The sequence below is a fragment of the Anabrus simplex genome, chromosome 1 (genome assembly GCF_040414725.1).
Source record: "Anabrus simplex isolate iqAnaSimp1 chromosome 1, ASM4041472v1, whole genome shotgun sequence".
NCBI lineage: Eukaryota > Metazoa > Arthropoda > Insecta > Orthoptera > Tettigoniidae > Anabrus > Anabrus simplex.
The window spans coordinates 1,365,736,618-1,365,754,616 of record NC_090265.1 but is presented as its reverse complement, the minus strand read 5'-3'; the positions used below and the strand labels follow the sequence as shown (position 1 = coordinate 1,365,754,616).

The following is a 17,999-nucleotide window of genomic DNA, read 5'->3' as shown; positions in this document are numbered from 1 at the left end:
CACGGTAGTCGGTGTAGGCTGTCGTTAATTTTATAGGGTGGATGTTTTTATGTGTACGAAATGTAAGTTAATGCATGAATTTCCATACGATCTCCTCATCAAGCTGAGGAGCGCCCGCAACATGGCTGTACACGCATGGACATGTCCTCCCCAGTCACACGCTTCTGCGCAGCCAGCAGTGTGGGGCCTTGCTCCAGCCCAGCGTTTGGTAAGGAGGAAAAGGGAGTAAAGATGGGAGGTAGGAGAAGTGAAGATAAAGGGAGGAACGTTTACGGGCAGACGTTGTTAGCTTTATGTGGGGTGAGCAATTTGTACATTCTGAATGGGTGGTGGGCGATAGGGAAGGCAAAATTACATACATTACAAATGAAGGAGGAAGTGTTATTGATTTGGTAATTAGTTCGTAAGATATGTTAGATAGAATCAACAGGATGGGGATGGTTGATTGGGTGGAATAACACCATTCCCTGTAATATATAATTGTGAATAGGAGTGGGAGAGTGAAAGAGAGGGGATTAGGAAGAGGGGGGAGGGAGAGAGGTTGCAGAGTCCCCAGTATATTTGGACTGAAGAGGGTAAAGCAAAGTTAAGCAACTACCTGGAAGATGAAGAATTTCAGATCGTCAGGGTGGGGATTGAGGTAGCGGTGGAAGGCAATAATATTGATGGAGCTTTAGAGCTACTGGAATATCCTGGTAGTAGAGTGGTGGTGGAAAAATCATACAGGAAGAAGACCAGAGATGTGGGGGAGGGTTGGTTCAATAAGGAGTGTAAGGTGAAGAGGAAGGCAGTAATGAGGGCACTGGCTGAGTTCAGGAAACATGGTGGGAGGGGGTTAAGGGAACAATTTTGCAGGTTGAGAAATGAATTTAAGAAAATGCTAGGAGAGAAAAAAGGCGTGGCAGGAGGCTCAAACGAAAGTATTAAACAGGGAGTGTAAAAGACAGGAAAGGAGATAAGGTGTGGGCGAGGGTTAATAAAATGAATAGGGGGACGAGCAGAGAGACAAACTATAATCTATCAGCTTCATTGTCCGTATTGATAATTTAAGAACACAAGTATGAAGGATGAGTTTTCCACCTAATCAATACTTTATTTACAAAATGTTTAAAATGATCTACATTAAAACAGGACCAGTTTCGACCCGTAAATAGGTCATCATCAGCTGTTGGTGAACCTGCTTAATAGCAATTGTACATAAAACATTACTAAAAACTAATGTAACAAGAATGCCTTATTCTAATATAATACTACTGTTAAGATAATATACACTGACTGACAGAGCAAATGCAACACCAAGGAGTGGTCAGAACTTTATGCCAATTGCAGGGTAGACTGACGTCACTGAGGTATGCTCATGATGTGAAATGCGCCGTTGTGCTGCGCACGTAGCGAACGATAAATGGGACACGGCGTTGGCGAATGGCCCACTTCGTACCGTGATTTCTCAGCCGACGGTCATTGTAGAACGTGTTGTCGTGTGCCACAGGACACGTGTATAGCTAAGAATGCCAGACCGCCGTCAACGGAGGCATTTCCAGCAGACAGACGACTTTACGAGGGGTATGGTGATCGGGCTGAGAAGGGCAGGTTGGTCGCTTCGTCAAATCGCAGCCGATACCCATAGGGATGTGTCCACGGTGCAGCGCCTGTGACGAAGATGGTTGGCGCAGGGACATGTGGCACGTGCGAGGGGTCCAGGCGCAGCCCGAGTGACGTCAGCACGCGAGGATCGGCGCATCCGCCGCCAAGCGGTGGCAGCCCCGCACGCCACGTCAACCGCCATTCTTCAGCATGTGCAAGACACCCTGGCTGTTCCAATATCGACCAGAACAATTTCTCATCGATTGGTTGAAGGAGGCCTGCACTCCCGGCGTCCGCTCAGAAGACTACCATTGACTCCACAGCATAGACGTGCACGCCTGGCATGGTGCCGGGCTAGAGCGACTTGGATGAGGGAATGGCGGAACGTAATGTTCTCCGATGAGTCACGCTTCTGTTCTGTCAGTGATAGTCACCGCAGACGAGTGTGGCGTCGGCGTGGAGAAAGGTCAAATCCGGCAGTAACTGTGGAGCGCCCTACCGCTAGACAACGCGGCATCATGGTTTGGGGCGCTATTGCGTATGATTCCACGTCACCTCTAGTGCGTATTCAAGGCACGTTAAATGCCCACCGCTACGTGCAGCATGTGCTGCGGCCGGTGGCACTCCCGTACCTTCAGGGGCTGCCCAATGCTCTGTTTCAGCAGGATAATGCCCGCCCACACACTGCTCTCATCTCCCAACAGGCTTTACGAGGTGTACAGATGCTTCCGTGGTCAGCGTACTCTCCGGATCTCTCACCAATCGAACACGTGTGGGATCTCATTAGACGCCATTTGCAAACTCTGCCCCAGCCTCGTACGGACGACCAACTGTGGCAAATGGTTGACAGAGAATGGAGAACCATCCCTCAGGAAACCATCCACACTCTTATTGACTCTGTACCTCGACGTGTTTCTGCGTGCATCGCCGCTCGCGATGGTCCTACATCCTACTTAGTCGATGCCGTGCGCATTGTGTAACCTGCATATCGGTTTGAAATAAACATCAATTATTCGTCCGTGCCGTCTCTGTTTTTTCCCCAACTTTCATCCCTTTCGAACCACTCCTTCTTGGTGTTGCATTTGCTCTGTCAGTCAGTGTACATATGGTACAGGTATAGGTCTTGGACTTGTTGGGAGTTCCATTTCAGAATCTATACTGTTGCCAACATTACGTCAAACAAGATCCATATATACATATGGTACAATGAAGGGCTTTGACATGCTGGAGTCCCTTGAATGCCACATATTCCAAAAATTGTATAGCTGAGGTTGAAAATATAGTTCTTATAGAATAAAGGACCACTGAGGTTTTGTTGTCAAGTTCAAATATCTATACAGTATGCCAGCATTATGTCCAACTGTTGTATAGATACAATCAAGGTGCATTGTTGGGCCGCAATTTTGCGGGGAACATAGTAGACTGAGGTTCTGTAGCTTGTTTAACAGTTACTATGTTCATTCTTAGTGTATGTTGTTGCTGATACATGTTGGCATTCAGGATCCTTGTTTAGGCATATCATGCTATGGATGAAATATTGAAATTAAAGAAAGTAGGTTGATAGAGCTCCCCTCTTTTGCACATATGCTCAGGTAAATTCAAAAATCTGAGAAAGGAAAAGGAAGTAGGAATTAGAATAACTGGTAAGAGACTGCCTGCTAAATGGTTTGTGGGCTAAAGTGTGTGTGTTACGTGTGGGCTGGATATGTCTTCAAGTATAGTCGAGAGTGTGCTGCACACTGTTGCATGTACGTTGTGTGGCTGTCGTAGTGTTCAGATTGAGAGGTGGTGGGGAGGGGGAAGCAGCCTCTGGAGGGGGTGGGGTGTGTCTTTTGGGTTGTGTGTGGGTTTGTGTCTGTTGATTGGAATCAATAATTTTAAACATTTTGTAAATAAAGTATTGATTAGGTGGAAAACTCATCCTTCATACTTGTGTTCAGAGAGACAAAACCTAAAATTGAGTATGGAACATGGGTGGAGTACTTCCAGGAACTGTTAGGTGAGAAGAAAGGGTGGGTAAGGGTAGAAGGAGGCTATAAAGTTGAAAGGGGGATAAAGAGGGGTTGTCAGGAGTTGGATAAGAAAATAACATGTGAGGAGGTGATGAGAGTGATAAGTAAATTGAAGAACAGATCACTTGACATAGTCCAATGGAACACTAGTATGAAGAGGGGAGCATTTGCACTTTACCAATCTACTATTGACGCCGACACTTTAAAATACAGCAACTTATAACTTAATATTAAGACGTTTCAGTTTAAAACAAGTATGTAAATAGTATAATAATGGAATAAGTAAATGAGCGTGTGCACTCATCAAGAACAGATTCTGGACATACTGAGGAATATATTAGACTGTTACAGCCACTTTCTTAAGCACACTCCACAACCATAACTCATTAATGGATTTAGTACACACCAAGAGCAATTAATGGTAATGTTTTACCAACACAGCATCAAGACGTTTTTAAGTGTGTCACAAGAATATTAACAAACATTTTAGATTTTGAGAACTACATCCTGAAGCATATTTTAACATTATAAAATATCATTTTAACGAATTGTGTGTCATTCTTGATTAGATTAAGTAGTGTTTTGGGATTACATATTGTTATTACTAGCAGGTTCTTCAGCAGCTGAAGATGACCTAAGTAAAAGGTCAAAACCGGTACTGTGATATTACTGTGATATAAAAATGTTTTAGACACCTGATAATAATAAAAAGTATTGATTAGGTGGAAAGTTCCAGTCTTTATAGTTGTGTATAATTGAATCATCAATACGGACAATGAAACTAATAGATTATAAGACATAAATAAAACAAGAAACATAGTACAACACATGAAATATACAACAATAAATACAATAAATAAATACAGTAGTGGAGATACTGCGTACATTAATGACGAAACATGATAGAACATCATATCAGAAGATTTATGGAGAGTTACTAGAAAGTGTAACTGTGCAACTCGTTGCTCGAAAATAATCACTGATCACTAATGTGTCCATTGACTGAACGTGTTGATTTTATGATAAGAAAAATCCATGAGAAACAGAAGGGATGTAATCTAAGAGATATAGTGTTATAGTGGTTATATGTTGAGCCATGAATCTTAAAAGTTCAGTTGCTTTAAGTATAAATTAATCTACACAAATGCTCTGGCTGTACCTTAAGGCCACGGATGCTTCCTTCCCACTCCTATACCTTTCCTAACCCATTGTTGCTGTTAGACCAATGTGTGTTGGTGCTATGTAAAGAAAATTGTAAAAAAGTTGGAAATGTTTAATATAGACAGTCTCTTTGTCCAGGAGAAATTGTTCATGCTTCAAGCTAGATCTGAACACAGCTGCAGTGGAATATTGATTCAGGAAAATAAGGGATATATAGTAGTGTAAAAGCTTGGCTAAACTGGAAAGTTAATTGCTTGAAGCAGTTTGAATAATCATGATTTAATGGCATGAATCATAAATGTTGGTGAAAGGATGTTATTTACTGCAAGTTAATATTTGGTGTGCTCAGTGATGTTTAATCTTTCATTTACATAGTATAACTTTATCACTAAAAATAAACTACAGATATTTGCAAGGCATTACATAGCATATGTTGATACTTTTATCACTTTTTTGCAGGCATGTAAAGGCCGTGGAACCAACAGTTTATTGTATTCTGGTCATGGAATCTTGGGTACTACATCTAGTTATCCTGAAGTCATCTCTTCCAAGTAAGTCATAGCTCTAGGTTTTATTTCCATACCTGTGATGCTTATATCAAATTGGTTAACAATTGACTGCCTGGCATTTAGGATGTAGGATTTGTAGTTTTTGATTTGAGTTAAGCCAGGTTTCAGAAAGCTATAGTATTCTTTTTTGAAAAATGATTATTTTGATCACTATACAGAAAGTTAAGTATGCTTTTATTTTAAAAAGGAAACAATGTCCTGCGTAGCACCATGATTTTTAACGCATCTAAAGCTACTGAGGATGAGAGAGAAGACACTCAAATTTATCTTGTGTTTGTGTACCCATCTTGGAACTTGCTTCCTTTAAAAAATTTTTTAAAATATACTCGTAATATTTCCAACATATTTGACAACCTGTTGGTAGTTGAGAACAGATTTTTCCGTATCACTTTTTACTCTTCCTGCTGAAATCTGTTGGTTATGTTTTTATTTTTGGCAGTGTCTTTGTCAGTTTTTTTTTTTTTTTTTTTTTTTTTTTTTACAAATCAGTGAATTTGCATAATTCATATTTTCACTTGCTAATTGTACAAGAATGGACACACGCTATTTGCTGATGATGTGATTTGGGGAAGGAATAAAGAGAACTTGATAAGAGGTGCCGATGACCTAGATATTAGGCCCCTTTAAACAACAAGCAAGCATCAAGTTGATAAGAACAGCTTGAGGCATTCAATGAGAAGATTGAAGAATGGAAAATAAAGATCAGTATTGAGAAAAGCAAGACATTGGTGATGACTAGGCAGAAAATTTGAGCATATTTTTGTTTCATTCCTTAGTTACAAATTGTTTGCAACCAAAGGACAAGATTTTATAGTGCATATACGAGCATATTTTCATGGTTCATTTATATTTCAGCCGTTAGTGCATATAAAAATATGGTGAGTTTTGTTACAATTTTTATTTATTTATTTATTTATTTATTTATTTATTTATTTATTTATTTATTTATTTCATTGGACAATTGCACTGTAGTCAGGGAATAATTTTGGGTAATTTTGCAATAATCAACAAAACACTTCATAGTAATTCAAGGCATTGTTGACTCTCTGCAAATATAATATAGGGATGGTGTAGTTCATATATGAAAGTTGAGATTGAAAGAACTGCTAACTGAAACAAGAAGTTGCCTTATTGTCTACTTTGTAAGATTTTGTCAGTTGTCACAAGAACGCTGCAATATGATCGGCACAGAAGTTACAGGAAGTGTTGATGGCCTTCTTTGCGCTTGCTAAATTCTAATTTCATTATGGTGTCAGGTTCGAGAAACTTCAGTAGTATTTAGATTGCTTTGTAGAACAGCTTGCTATTAGTCACATGAAAATTTTTAACAATGTCTAAGGAAAAATGTGCCAGAAGTGCACTACGTAAACAATGGATTGAAGGAAATACAACTTTAGAAACTGATGGGAAGGCTGTCATTTATCATATCTGCAAGAAAAGTGAAGGTAGCATTTTATCTATTATTTGTGTAATTAAATTACAATTTAATTTTTAATACATAAGTTTAACATTGGTAAGTGGTATTCTCTTAATTAACTCTTTGGCATACTTTACCGCCTGCCTGGCAGGTGCGCGTGCATTGGCTATTCATACACAGATGCCTGGCAGATGGTCTGCTGAGAGGTAAGCGTTCTGCAACTAGTTCAAGCCTTCTGTCCATAGATGGCATGACATGCAGTATACCGTCTGTAAGCTGAGAATCTGCTCTCTATTGAAGCTGGAATGAACATCACAGATTGCATCATGCAGTTGGCAATTGCTCTCTAAGTAGGGTGATTACCTGCTTGATAATCAGCAGAAATGGCCGGCCATAGTAAACATTGTATTACAAGGCTTAAAATCAAACATTTATTATGGGATAGTCAGATCATCAAGATTGCGACAGTAAATGTCCTAACAATGATGGGAAAGACAGAAGAACTGGTTGATTTCATGAAAGAAAAAGATAAAGCCATACTGGGATGGTGTGAGACCGAGACCAGGGGTATGGGAGAGATTCCTCTGAAAGAAGGATACAGGCTGTATTACAGCAGAGGACCTGAAGTGAAAAATGGAGTGGCCATCATACTTAGAAAAGAAATCCAAGAATATGTGGAATCTACGAAATGTGTCAGTGATAGGATGATGATGAGACTCCAGTTTGAAAATGGCATGAAAGATCTATTTCAGTTGTATGCCCCACAAACGGGTTGTATAGATGAACATTTAGATGAAGTGGAGAGACAGAAGATAAGGAAGTGCTGTTGATGGGAGATCTAAATGCACAAGTTGGAATGGAAAGACAAGGAAAGGAAGATGTTGTAGGGCCCTTTGGATATGGAAATGTAAATCCAGAAGGTGAGTTGTTGGTGGATTTTTGCATGAGGAACCAAATGATTGTTGGAAACACCTGGTTTAGGAAGAAGAACAGTCAGAAGATTACAAGGTATGGTTGGGGAGACAGATGAATGAAGACCATGATTGATTATATAATCATCGAGAAAGTACACCAGAAGAACCTTTTAAATTTAACAGCCATGCCTGAAGAAGACTTTGATGGAGATCATAGAGTGGTGATAGGAAAATTGAAAGTGGGAAAGATTGAAAAGAAAAAAAAAAAAAACCATTAAGAAGAGAGAAAAGAATTAAAGTATAGAAGTTGAAGGAGAAAAGCATACAAGAAGAATTTCAAAGGGAAATATTACCTGTGGTACCCAGGACGGAGATGGGGAATGTTGAAGATGAATGAAAAAGATTTAAGGAAGCACTGGTTGGATGTGCAGAAAAGGTATGTGGTAGAACATCAGGTAATGTGAAAGACAAAGAGACACACTGGTGGAATGATAGGGAAAAGATTAAAGTGAAGGAAAAGAAAATGGCTTGGAAAGCATGGAAAACATCTAAGACTGAAGAAAGTAGAAGAAAATATGTGGAGGCAAAGTATTTGGCCAAGACCTTATTCACACAGAAATTGAGAGATGATATGCAGGGCAGCATGAAATTATTGTATGATATCTTGTTAGAAACAAAAAGAGAGATCATGCAAATACTAATTTTGTGAAGGATGAAGGCAGCATAATATAAATCGATGGAGAGAGTATTTTCAGAAGTTGCTGAACAGGAGAACTAATGACAGTCATTCAATGGACCACCAGGAAAGGCAATTAGTTGATGAAGAAATTGATAAAGAAATTACAATGAATGAGTTTGAAATGGCAGTAAGAAAGATGAAGCATGGAAAAACTGCTGAAATAGATGAAATTTCAGTGGAGATGATAAAGGCAGTTGGAGCTGTAGGCCTACAGTGACATTGAGTTCTCAGGATTGTCTGGGAGAATAAGGAGATCCCTGAGGATTGACAAAAAAAGGAAAGGCTATAAGAAAGTATTGAACTACATTGGAATTACTCTGATATCCCATGTTGCTAAGATAATGGAGAGGATACTGGAAAGTAGGATAAGGTTGAGGGTTGAAAATCAGATACAGGAAAATCAGTTTGGTTTCAGAAGTGGGAGGTTCAACAATAGAGCCCATTTTCATTATGAGACAAGTAATGGAAAAACAATGGGAGTATGGGAATGATGTAGCGATGACATTCATTGACATTGAAATGGCATATGACAGTGTCTCCAGGACTAAAGTTTGGGACATTCTGGTGCGAAAAGGAATTGGACAGGGATTAATAAAAATGATCATGGCAATGTACAGGGAATGTTGTAGTTGGGTGCAAACACAAGTTGGCAGGACAAGTTGGTTCAAAATAACTAGTGGGCTGAGACAGGGAAGAGTTTTATCGCCAATCCTGTTTACAATAGTAATGGATGACATGAGAACAGCAAAAGCAGCATATGGAGGAAGAGAAATGAACATGTTATTTGCAGATGCTATTGTGATTTGGGGAGAAGAGAACATGAATGTTCAAGAACAGGTGGATGTGGTGAATGGGAAGATTGAAGAATGTGGATTGAAAATAAGTGTAATAAAGAGTAAAATTCTTGTTATGACAAGAGGGGAGAAAGAAGGGAAAGGTCAGATTAGACTTGCAGACGAGCCCCTGGAAGTAGTGGAGACGTTCAAATACCGGGGGAATGAATTAATGGAGAATGCTTGATTAGATGCTGAAATTAGTAAGAGGATTCAAGCTGGAAGTAGTTTCTATCATAGTGTAAGAAACATGTTATGGGACAAAGATGTGCCAATGGAAGCAAAGGAAACTATGTACGAGATGTATTATGCACCCATAATAACTTACGGAGCAGAAACTTGGGCAGTGACAAAGAAGGATGAGAGTTGAATACAGGCAGCCAAAATGAAGTTCTTGAGGAGTATGACACAGAACAGTAGAAGAGACAAAATAAGGAATGATAAAATCCAGGAAGAAATTGGAGTGGAAAAAATGAATTATAGAATAGAGAAGAGCCAATTAAGATGGTTTGGGCACATAAAGTGAATGAGTGATGAAAGAAAGCCAAAAAAGGTGATGGAAATGCAAGGAAGGAGAGGCCAAGGACAACCACAACTGAGATGGAAGAACATAATCCAACGCAGTATTAGAGAAAGAAACCTGGACTGGGACACAGTGTTGGAGGAGGAGTGTTGGAAAGACTGAAGAAAGTGGAGACTAACCATATTTGCCGCTACCCAGCTACAGCTGGATAATGGGAAATGATGATGATGATGAGTCAAGAGTGAATTGTTCAGTGATGAAGTTTTAGAAAATTAATCAATTTTATTTACAAGCAGTGAAAATTATAGCAGCATAACAAAATAATTCACGTGACAGTGATGACGCGTTTGAAAGTGATGATGATAATGAACTCCATCCTGCTTACAAAAAATGAAATGGCGTATGGCTTTTAGTGCCGGGAGTGTCCGAGGACATGTTTGGCTTGCCAGGTGCAGGTCTTTTGATATGAGACCCGTAAGCGACCTGTGCGCCGTGATGAGGATGAAATGGTGATGAAGACGACACATACATCCAGCCCCTGTGCCAGCAAAATTAACCAATGGTGGTTAAAATTCCCGGCCCTGCCGGGAATCGAACCCGGGACCCCTGTGCATGCCAGCATACTAACCATTTAGCTATGGAGCCGGACGCCTGCTTACAAAAAGACAAAGGAAGGTGGCTGGGAATGAAGTAAAACAGATGATGAACCATCCAATTATGATTTTATATGAAATTCTGGAATAAAACCTATAAAAAAACAGGACCCTCCTTCCAGATCTCTCCCCTCTACACATTTCTTAACATGTGATTCACAACCCTTTATGAGGTGAGATAGCTACTGAAAGAAACAGTTTTGCTGATCAGTTATTCACAGGAAAAAATCCCATCTCACCCTGTATGAGTTCAGTGGGATCATTTCACAAGACTTATAACCCTGTATGACTGTGTTGAAAGCAAAACCGGCAAAGAAAGTGTAATGAGATAAGACTGTGAAACGATTTGGTGGCTTTGCATTTCCTGGAGTGTTTTAGGGTGTTTCACACCATTAAAACTTACAAATTGTTCTTCTATGTGCTGCACTTCATCACATCAAACAGGGGCATGATTAATATTCAATATGTTGCGGATTACATGTATAAATCTTAGTAGTGTAAAACTGTATCTTATGCATGAAAAAATGGTATACATGTGCATGCTCAGTACATTAAAATGAGTATGTCTTTTTTTTTTTTTTTTGCTAGGGGCTTTACGTCGCACCGACACAGATAGGTCTTATGGCGACGATGGGATAGGAAAGGCCTAGGAGTTGGAAGGAAGCGGCCGTGGCCTTAATTAAGGTACAGCCCCAGCATTTGCCTGGTGTGAAAATGGGAAACCACGGAAAACCATCTTCAGGGCTGCCGATAGTGGGATTCGAACCTACTATCTCCCGGATGCAAGCTCACAGCCGTGCGCCTCTACGCGCACGGCCAACTCGCCCGGTAAAATGAGTATGTCAATGGGTTAATTGGAGCTAAGATGGTGTCGTCACCTCCCTCTCGGAAGGCTAGCGTACATGACAAAACCAGGTTTCAGGTTCAGTCAATCACCACTGATTTGCATTTAGGACAGTCACCTTGGTGGCAGATTCTCTATCTGTTATTTACCTAGTCTTTTCGTATGATTTAATTGACGAAGTTTTAATCCACCTACTCAATACTATACAATAATTGTAATGCCTTTGTATACATTACAGTGTATTAGGGGGACTAGTTTCGACCCTGCGTGGGTCATCATCTGTAGATTCTAGGGGCTTCCACTGGCTTCTGTACTTTCAAAATTGTCATCACAATTTTCTTCCCTCCTGCAACCTGGGTGCAGTTGTGTACGAGCCTCCTGCAGTTTGTCCTATCCATCCACAGATGCTGCTCATATATGCGACGCCAGTTCAATTTCTAATTTCAAGGTCCTTCAATATCTGTTTTTCCCAAACATCAAACAAGGTCTTCCTCTTGGTCTCTTCCCTGGAACATTGTAGTCAGAGTATGTTCGAGGAGTCCTGTGAGGGTCCATTCTTTTCATGTGACGTTACCACTGCAATCTCTTCACTTCTAGAGTCTCCAGCAAGCTTCCTTCCACTCCAAGCTTTTGCCAGATATCCACATTCCTTACATTCCTTATTTTATCCATATTTGTTTTTTGTAGACAAGAACGGAGGAACTTAATTTCTGTTGCCTGACGACGACTTTGTTGGTCCAGTGAGTGTTGCTGCTTCCAGGCCATACGTCAATATAGGTACTAGATATATTTTGTACAAGCTGATCTTGGAAACCAACGGAAATGTTTCATCCCAAAGTATTTGATGTACAGCGTGATAGAATTTGGAAGCTTTCTATATTCTGTTGCTAATCTCTTGATGTATGGTTTTGTCTGATGACAGAACACGACCTAAATACTGAAAGTTGTCTACAATATCCGTCTCCTCATCTCCAATTCTTGGATGAACAGTTGGAGAGTATCTACTAATCACCAAGCCAACTGTCTTCGTTTTGCTGATTTTGAGACCTAAGATTGTAAAAGCTTCATGCCAGAGATCTAGTCTAGTTTGTACTTCCGCTTCTGTCTCACCCCACACCATTACATCATCAGCAAAAACCGGGGAATTTGTTATTGGATCCCTTCTTTTAACCGCTTTTAAAACTTCATTATGATTATGAAGAGAAATGGTGAAAGACATCTTCCTTGCTGGACTCCACTCTTCGTTTCGAACCAACTTGACCTTCCATCCTGGACCTGGACACAAAACTTGGTTTCATCATATAATCATATAACACTCGTGCTATGACGTCTTCGGGCACTTTATGTCTCAAACATTCCCATATGTGCCTGCGTGGTACATGGTCACATGCTTTCCCGATGTCCAGAAAAACAGTTATAAGTGTTTTACCTTTCTCCCAGTACCTCTCATAGAGCATTCTGGTGGCAAAAATGAGGTCTATAGTTGATCTATGAGGTCTAAATCCATGTTGTTCCTCCTCAAGTGTAGGTTCAACATATTTTCTAATCCTGCTCTCAAGGATTGATTTGTAGATTTTGAGGCCATGTGACAGCAGAGTTATACCTCTGTAGTTGGTACATTTCTTTCTATCACTTTTTTTTCAACAATGGGATGATGACTCCTTGCTTCCAGTCATTGTGTATTACATTCTCTTTCCATATTCTATTCAGTACCCTGTACATCCACTGTTGTCCAACCTCTCCTAGTGCTTTGATCATCTCAACACTTAATTCATCTGATCCAGTTGTGTTATTTTTCAGCTTAGTTATTGCTGTCTCTACTTCCAACCATGTCAGACTAGTGGTATTTGTGCTGCCAAAATCATAAGGTTTGTCGTCTAATGGAGTTACATTTTCATAACAGTTCAGCAAAGTTTCAAAGTGCCTTTGGAACTCCTGTAATATTTTGGTCTTATCCCTACTCACCTCACCATTAGGAAGTTCTGCAGATTGGATAGATTCATTTTGAGTTTCTCTTCTATTCTTAACAATACTGTATAACAGTTTTTTATTTTCATGCTGCGTTATTTCGGGACTTGTGATGTTTTCTTTCTGTTTTCTGTAAAGTGACAGCTTCTCCTGTATTTCACGTTGATCTCCATGTGTTCTTGCTTGATATAAGGATCTTCTTGCACGGTTTCTGTCATTGATAGTCTTTTGAATATCATTCCACCAGGCAGTTTCTTTAGGCTTCTTAATTTGACTCTGTCGTCCACATACTTTTTCTGCTGTACCAACCACAGCCTTCTTTAGAGTACCCCATTTTTCATCTACCAATTTCAGTTCTTCTCTTGGTAACAACCTGCGGACACCTTCCCTGAATTCTTCCTTTACTCTTGGCTCGGTTAGTTGCCAAGTTTTTATTTTTGGGACTCTTTTGTTACAGACTTGGGAGGTCTTTTCTCTGCGAAAGCTGCAACCAAACAGTCTATGGTCTCCACCAGGGTCTTCACTTGGAATGACCTTGACATCATTGACATTTTTCCATACATGTTGATCTATCAGAATATAATCTATTACTGTATCTATTTTATCATCCCAGCTATATCTTGTGATCTTATGGGAGTCCCTTTTCTTGAATCAAGTGTTACTCACTATCAGGTTGTTTCTCATGCATAGATCTAGCATATATTCTCCCTCTTCACTTCTGTTTTCCATTCCATGAGGGTCCATTGTGGATTCATATCCTGTTTGTTGTGAGCCAACTTGTGAATTAAAATCACCCATTACAGTTAGATTGTCATACTCAGTGTATTCTTTAAAGTTACTAAGGAATTTGGCCTTTTCCTCTTTTGAGCATCCTACCTGTGGAGCATAGACTTGGATCACATTGTACTTTTTCCCTTCTAAGTTCACAGATAACTTAATTATCCTTTCACTAACAAACTCAACTTCACTACAAGCATCTATGTCTTTATGTATTAAAAATCCTACTCCATTTTTAGACTCTACTTAATTTCCAGACCAGTAGAGACTATAGTCCAATCTGATCTTCATTTTCCCAGTTTTCTTCCATTTTGTTTCACCCGGCTCCATGATCAGAAGTTTCCTCCTTTCCATGAGGTCGATCAACTTTTCAGTTTTGTTTGTCAGTGTCAGGAAATGTTAATGTTCCCACTCTGATACTTTGTCTTTGTTTGGTTTGGGTAGCTGGTGTAACATCGGGCTGTAAACTGTCATTCGCACCAAACTGATGATGTCGTGAATTCCTACATCCGAGGCTCGTATTATTCTTGAAAGCAACTTCTTCAGTCCATTCGTCCAATCCTGAAACTTCTGTTTGCTTGAGTGTAAAATTTAATTTAAAATCCCTGCTCGCAATTTTTACAGGCTTGGTTATAGCTATATGTTCATCATACTATGCAGTAAAAGGTTCTGTTACTAGATGGCTTTTGATGCAAATTTTAAAAAGTAATGCAGTGCAGGGAATTCGGAGAATGTAATGTATCATCTATGATTGTAGTAGTAAAGATGGTGCAAAAAAAGGCCCAGAAAAGAAATAATTAATGCAGAAGGTGACATAGACGACTCTAATACATAGTAAAATAGATGAATTGGGAGATACTGGTATTAGTGGTGTGTTTGAAGGTTATGTATTGTAAGTAATTTCAGGTAGGTCTAAATTATACCTCTTCAAACATAATTTTTCAAAGTTTAAAGTTCAAAGTTTAAGTCGAAGCTTTGCAGTCAAAGATGCTTGTCGGACACAATTTACGACAACAAGATATGGTACGGTAGCTTGTGAAATAGTTAGTAGGTAGCATATAATTTGACAATACAGGATTATGAATCTCCTTTAAAAAACCAGAGTAAATAGATTCGGAAAAACAAGACACCGCTCACAGCATTGAGACTGATTACAATGCATGAAACTGGTTAACAGCAGCATTAAGGAATGAAACCTGGAATGGATGATGAGCAGTGGAAGGATAGAGTAACTTGGAGAGAACCACATTTGATTCCACACAATTCCATCTGGATATGGGAAAATGATGTATGTTAAATGCTGTTTTTCATCTGTCCATGGTTAAGCTCATAAAAGTAACAAATACTCTCCCAATTTCGATACTTACAGGTTTCTTGCTTTCCTAGCTTCTCTTTGAATTTCCTGTAATATGTTCACTGTTTCCTACATGTTATAATTTACATTTTTGTGCTTACAAGGCATAAATAGGATGAAAATTGTACATCATTTTAGCATATGTAACTCAAGTAACTGCAGTGATATGCGAGTGTGTATGATTAAAGTATGTTTTAAATACTTGCCTTCTTTTACAGGTAATTGTTAGTAGCACATTGAACTATGGATTAATGAGATTAAAGAATATATTTTCTGGAGTGCAAGACATTTATAATGTGCAATTACTTTGGCATAATATTTGGGAACTGTTCAGAACTGATGCTGTCTTATAACTCAGTTTTTATATAATTAAGTTAGAAGTCAGGTTTATTGTATCCAGTCTTGTTTTTTTTGTTTTTTGTATGGCATCGTCTTTGATGGTAGAATTCTCATATTTATGTTTGTTGGTTGGTATGTTGTGTGTAGACAGGTGTCTGCCAGGGGCTGATGACCTAAATGTTATGTCCCTTAAAGCAGCCACCACCACCACCACCACCATTATTAGTTGTTGGCATATAATTCAGTGAAGGAACCTTGTGTTTTGCTCTTATGACGAGTTGCTTTCGCTGGAGTTGTACAGTGCTGTTCCCCTGTTCTTACTCATTGGATGTGTAATTGAAGGTCATTTCACTCATTTAATGAGTCATAACTCAAAACTGCCTGTTTTTATTTATATATACAGTACCGATTAAGAGTGCATGCAAGAACCAATAAAATGGTATACATAACTCAAAACGGCTGTTTTTGAGTTATCACATTGTCCCATTTCTCTATTGTGAATCTTGATTCAATACGGAACCTGAAGAATGAAATTCTTAATGTTAAATTATCACATTGTATTAAATGAGTGATATGTCATTCCACTTCTCCCTTTCAGAGGCCAAAATTTTGATAGTTTCTTTTTTCCTATTATTAACTAAAGATGGTGTAGGAGTAGGGTAGGAACATACAGTGTGGATATTGGAAGTAAGACAGAGAGAGATTGAAAATGGATTAGGACAAAGACAAACACTGACTTCTTGCATGGATGACCTTTCTTCTGATCAAACTAGATTTTCACTACTTGGACTATACTGAAAGACATTCCAAATATGGCTTCATCTATCTTTTCTATACAGATGTCTTCCCTCTTGAACTTTGTGGCATGTTTACTACATAGATTTAATGATACACATTTCTTATTGATAGTTTTTGTTTTTAGTTTTGCCATGCTCTATGTAGTTAGTATGCATATTCTGGTTCTAGGTTCTCTTTTTGCCTTGATACACAGTAAAAAGAAGAATTTATTTACTGAATTGACTTTGAGGTTTTTCCTCTGTTGGAAAACTACTTTTGGTGCTATGAAAATTGAAATGGTGAATTTCTGTTTAAATTGAGTATTTCATTTAGTGCATGCATATACAGTATATGAATTATAGATCTTCTGTAATGCATTTTCATAATTCTTTTAGTCATACATATTGCATTTTTCATACACAAAATTAATGCACAGTACAAACCATGGACTATTTAGACTTTCTGGAGTAAGGTGCTAAATTGTAAATGTGTGGGAATGATGAGAGAATACTGTAGTATAGAAAAGTTCTTGAGTTCATTAATAGATTAGTATTTGCTTCATTTCTATGAGATGTGGCTCTTTAAATCAATGTTTAGATGTTAAATATTGAAATGCTTTTGTGTGCTGTCTGCCAGAAGGCATTATCATTCAAATTCAAAATGAAAAGTTCCTTGATCTTGTATACTATTTACTCTTGTGCTGTTTGTAGTTAAATGATGACTCCTATCTAAGGTTTGAAAGGAGTGCAATCTTTATTACTTGTATGTAATTCATTGTACTGGGTGGTCATACTGATAATTTGTTATCCTGTGCTGTTGTCATTTTATCAGTTGCTGAAGTGAGCCAGACAGATCGTTTCACAGGTGCTTTTAGATGTGCTTTGCGAGGCAGTGTTGTTAAATCTTCACATGACTTAAGACCAGTTTGAGAGCTCCAATCGAAGAAATTAACTGTCTCAGGGGAGAGATTTGAAAACAGACCTCCGAGATGATAGGATCGCACCATAGCAAGTACACTGGCTGAAACTCACGGTATTTTTATGTTTGATGCTGATTTCTCAGCATGGCTCTCAAGCTGGTCTTAAGTCACTTACGGATTTAACACTATTTTGCAAAGCCCAGTTGAATATGCCTGTGAAGCGATCTGATTGGCTAACTTTAGCTGATAAAATTATAATGCAGCTTAAAAGCTTTTCAGTCTGTCGATCACATGATTTCAGTATAAATATTACATTATAATATACCTGTAAAAAAACACAGTATTAAACAAAGAATAAAAATACTTCACGTAATTATTTTCAAAATACAGTTTAAGATTTTGCATAATCCTAATTAAAAGCAGAAAAAAAGCAGAGAAAATTGGATACACAACTATTTTAATTTCTTGTTTAACGGTGTGTTTTCTTACTGGTATGGTATAGTGTAATATTATATTGTAATTGTGTGTTTGACAGACTGAAAAGCTTGTAAGTTACATTTAACTGAGTCGGCACTGGAAAGTATGGCTTCCTTCTTAACAAATAAAATTATAATGG

General features: G+C 38.7%; 1 protein-coding gene across 1 annotated transcript in view; it reads left to right on the top strand.

Moving 5' to 3' along the window:
- LOC136859096 (uncharacterized) overlaps positions 1 to 17,999 on the top strand; it is a 209,582-nt gene that overhangs the window by 46,849 nt on the left and 144,734 nt on the right. The window contains exon 3 of the mRNA XM_067138672.2: positions 5,217 to 5,308. Within this exon, the coding sequence (XP_066994773.2) occupies positions 5,217 to 5,308 (92 nt within the window). The remainder of the gene's footprint in view (positions 1 to 5,216; positions 5,309 to 17,999) is intronic.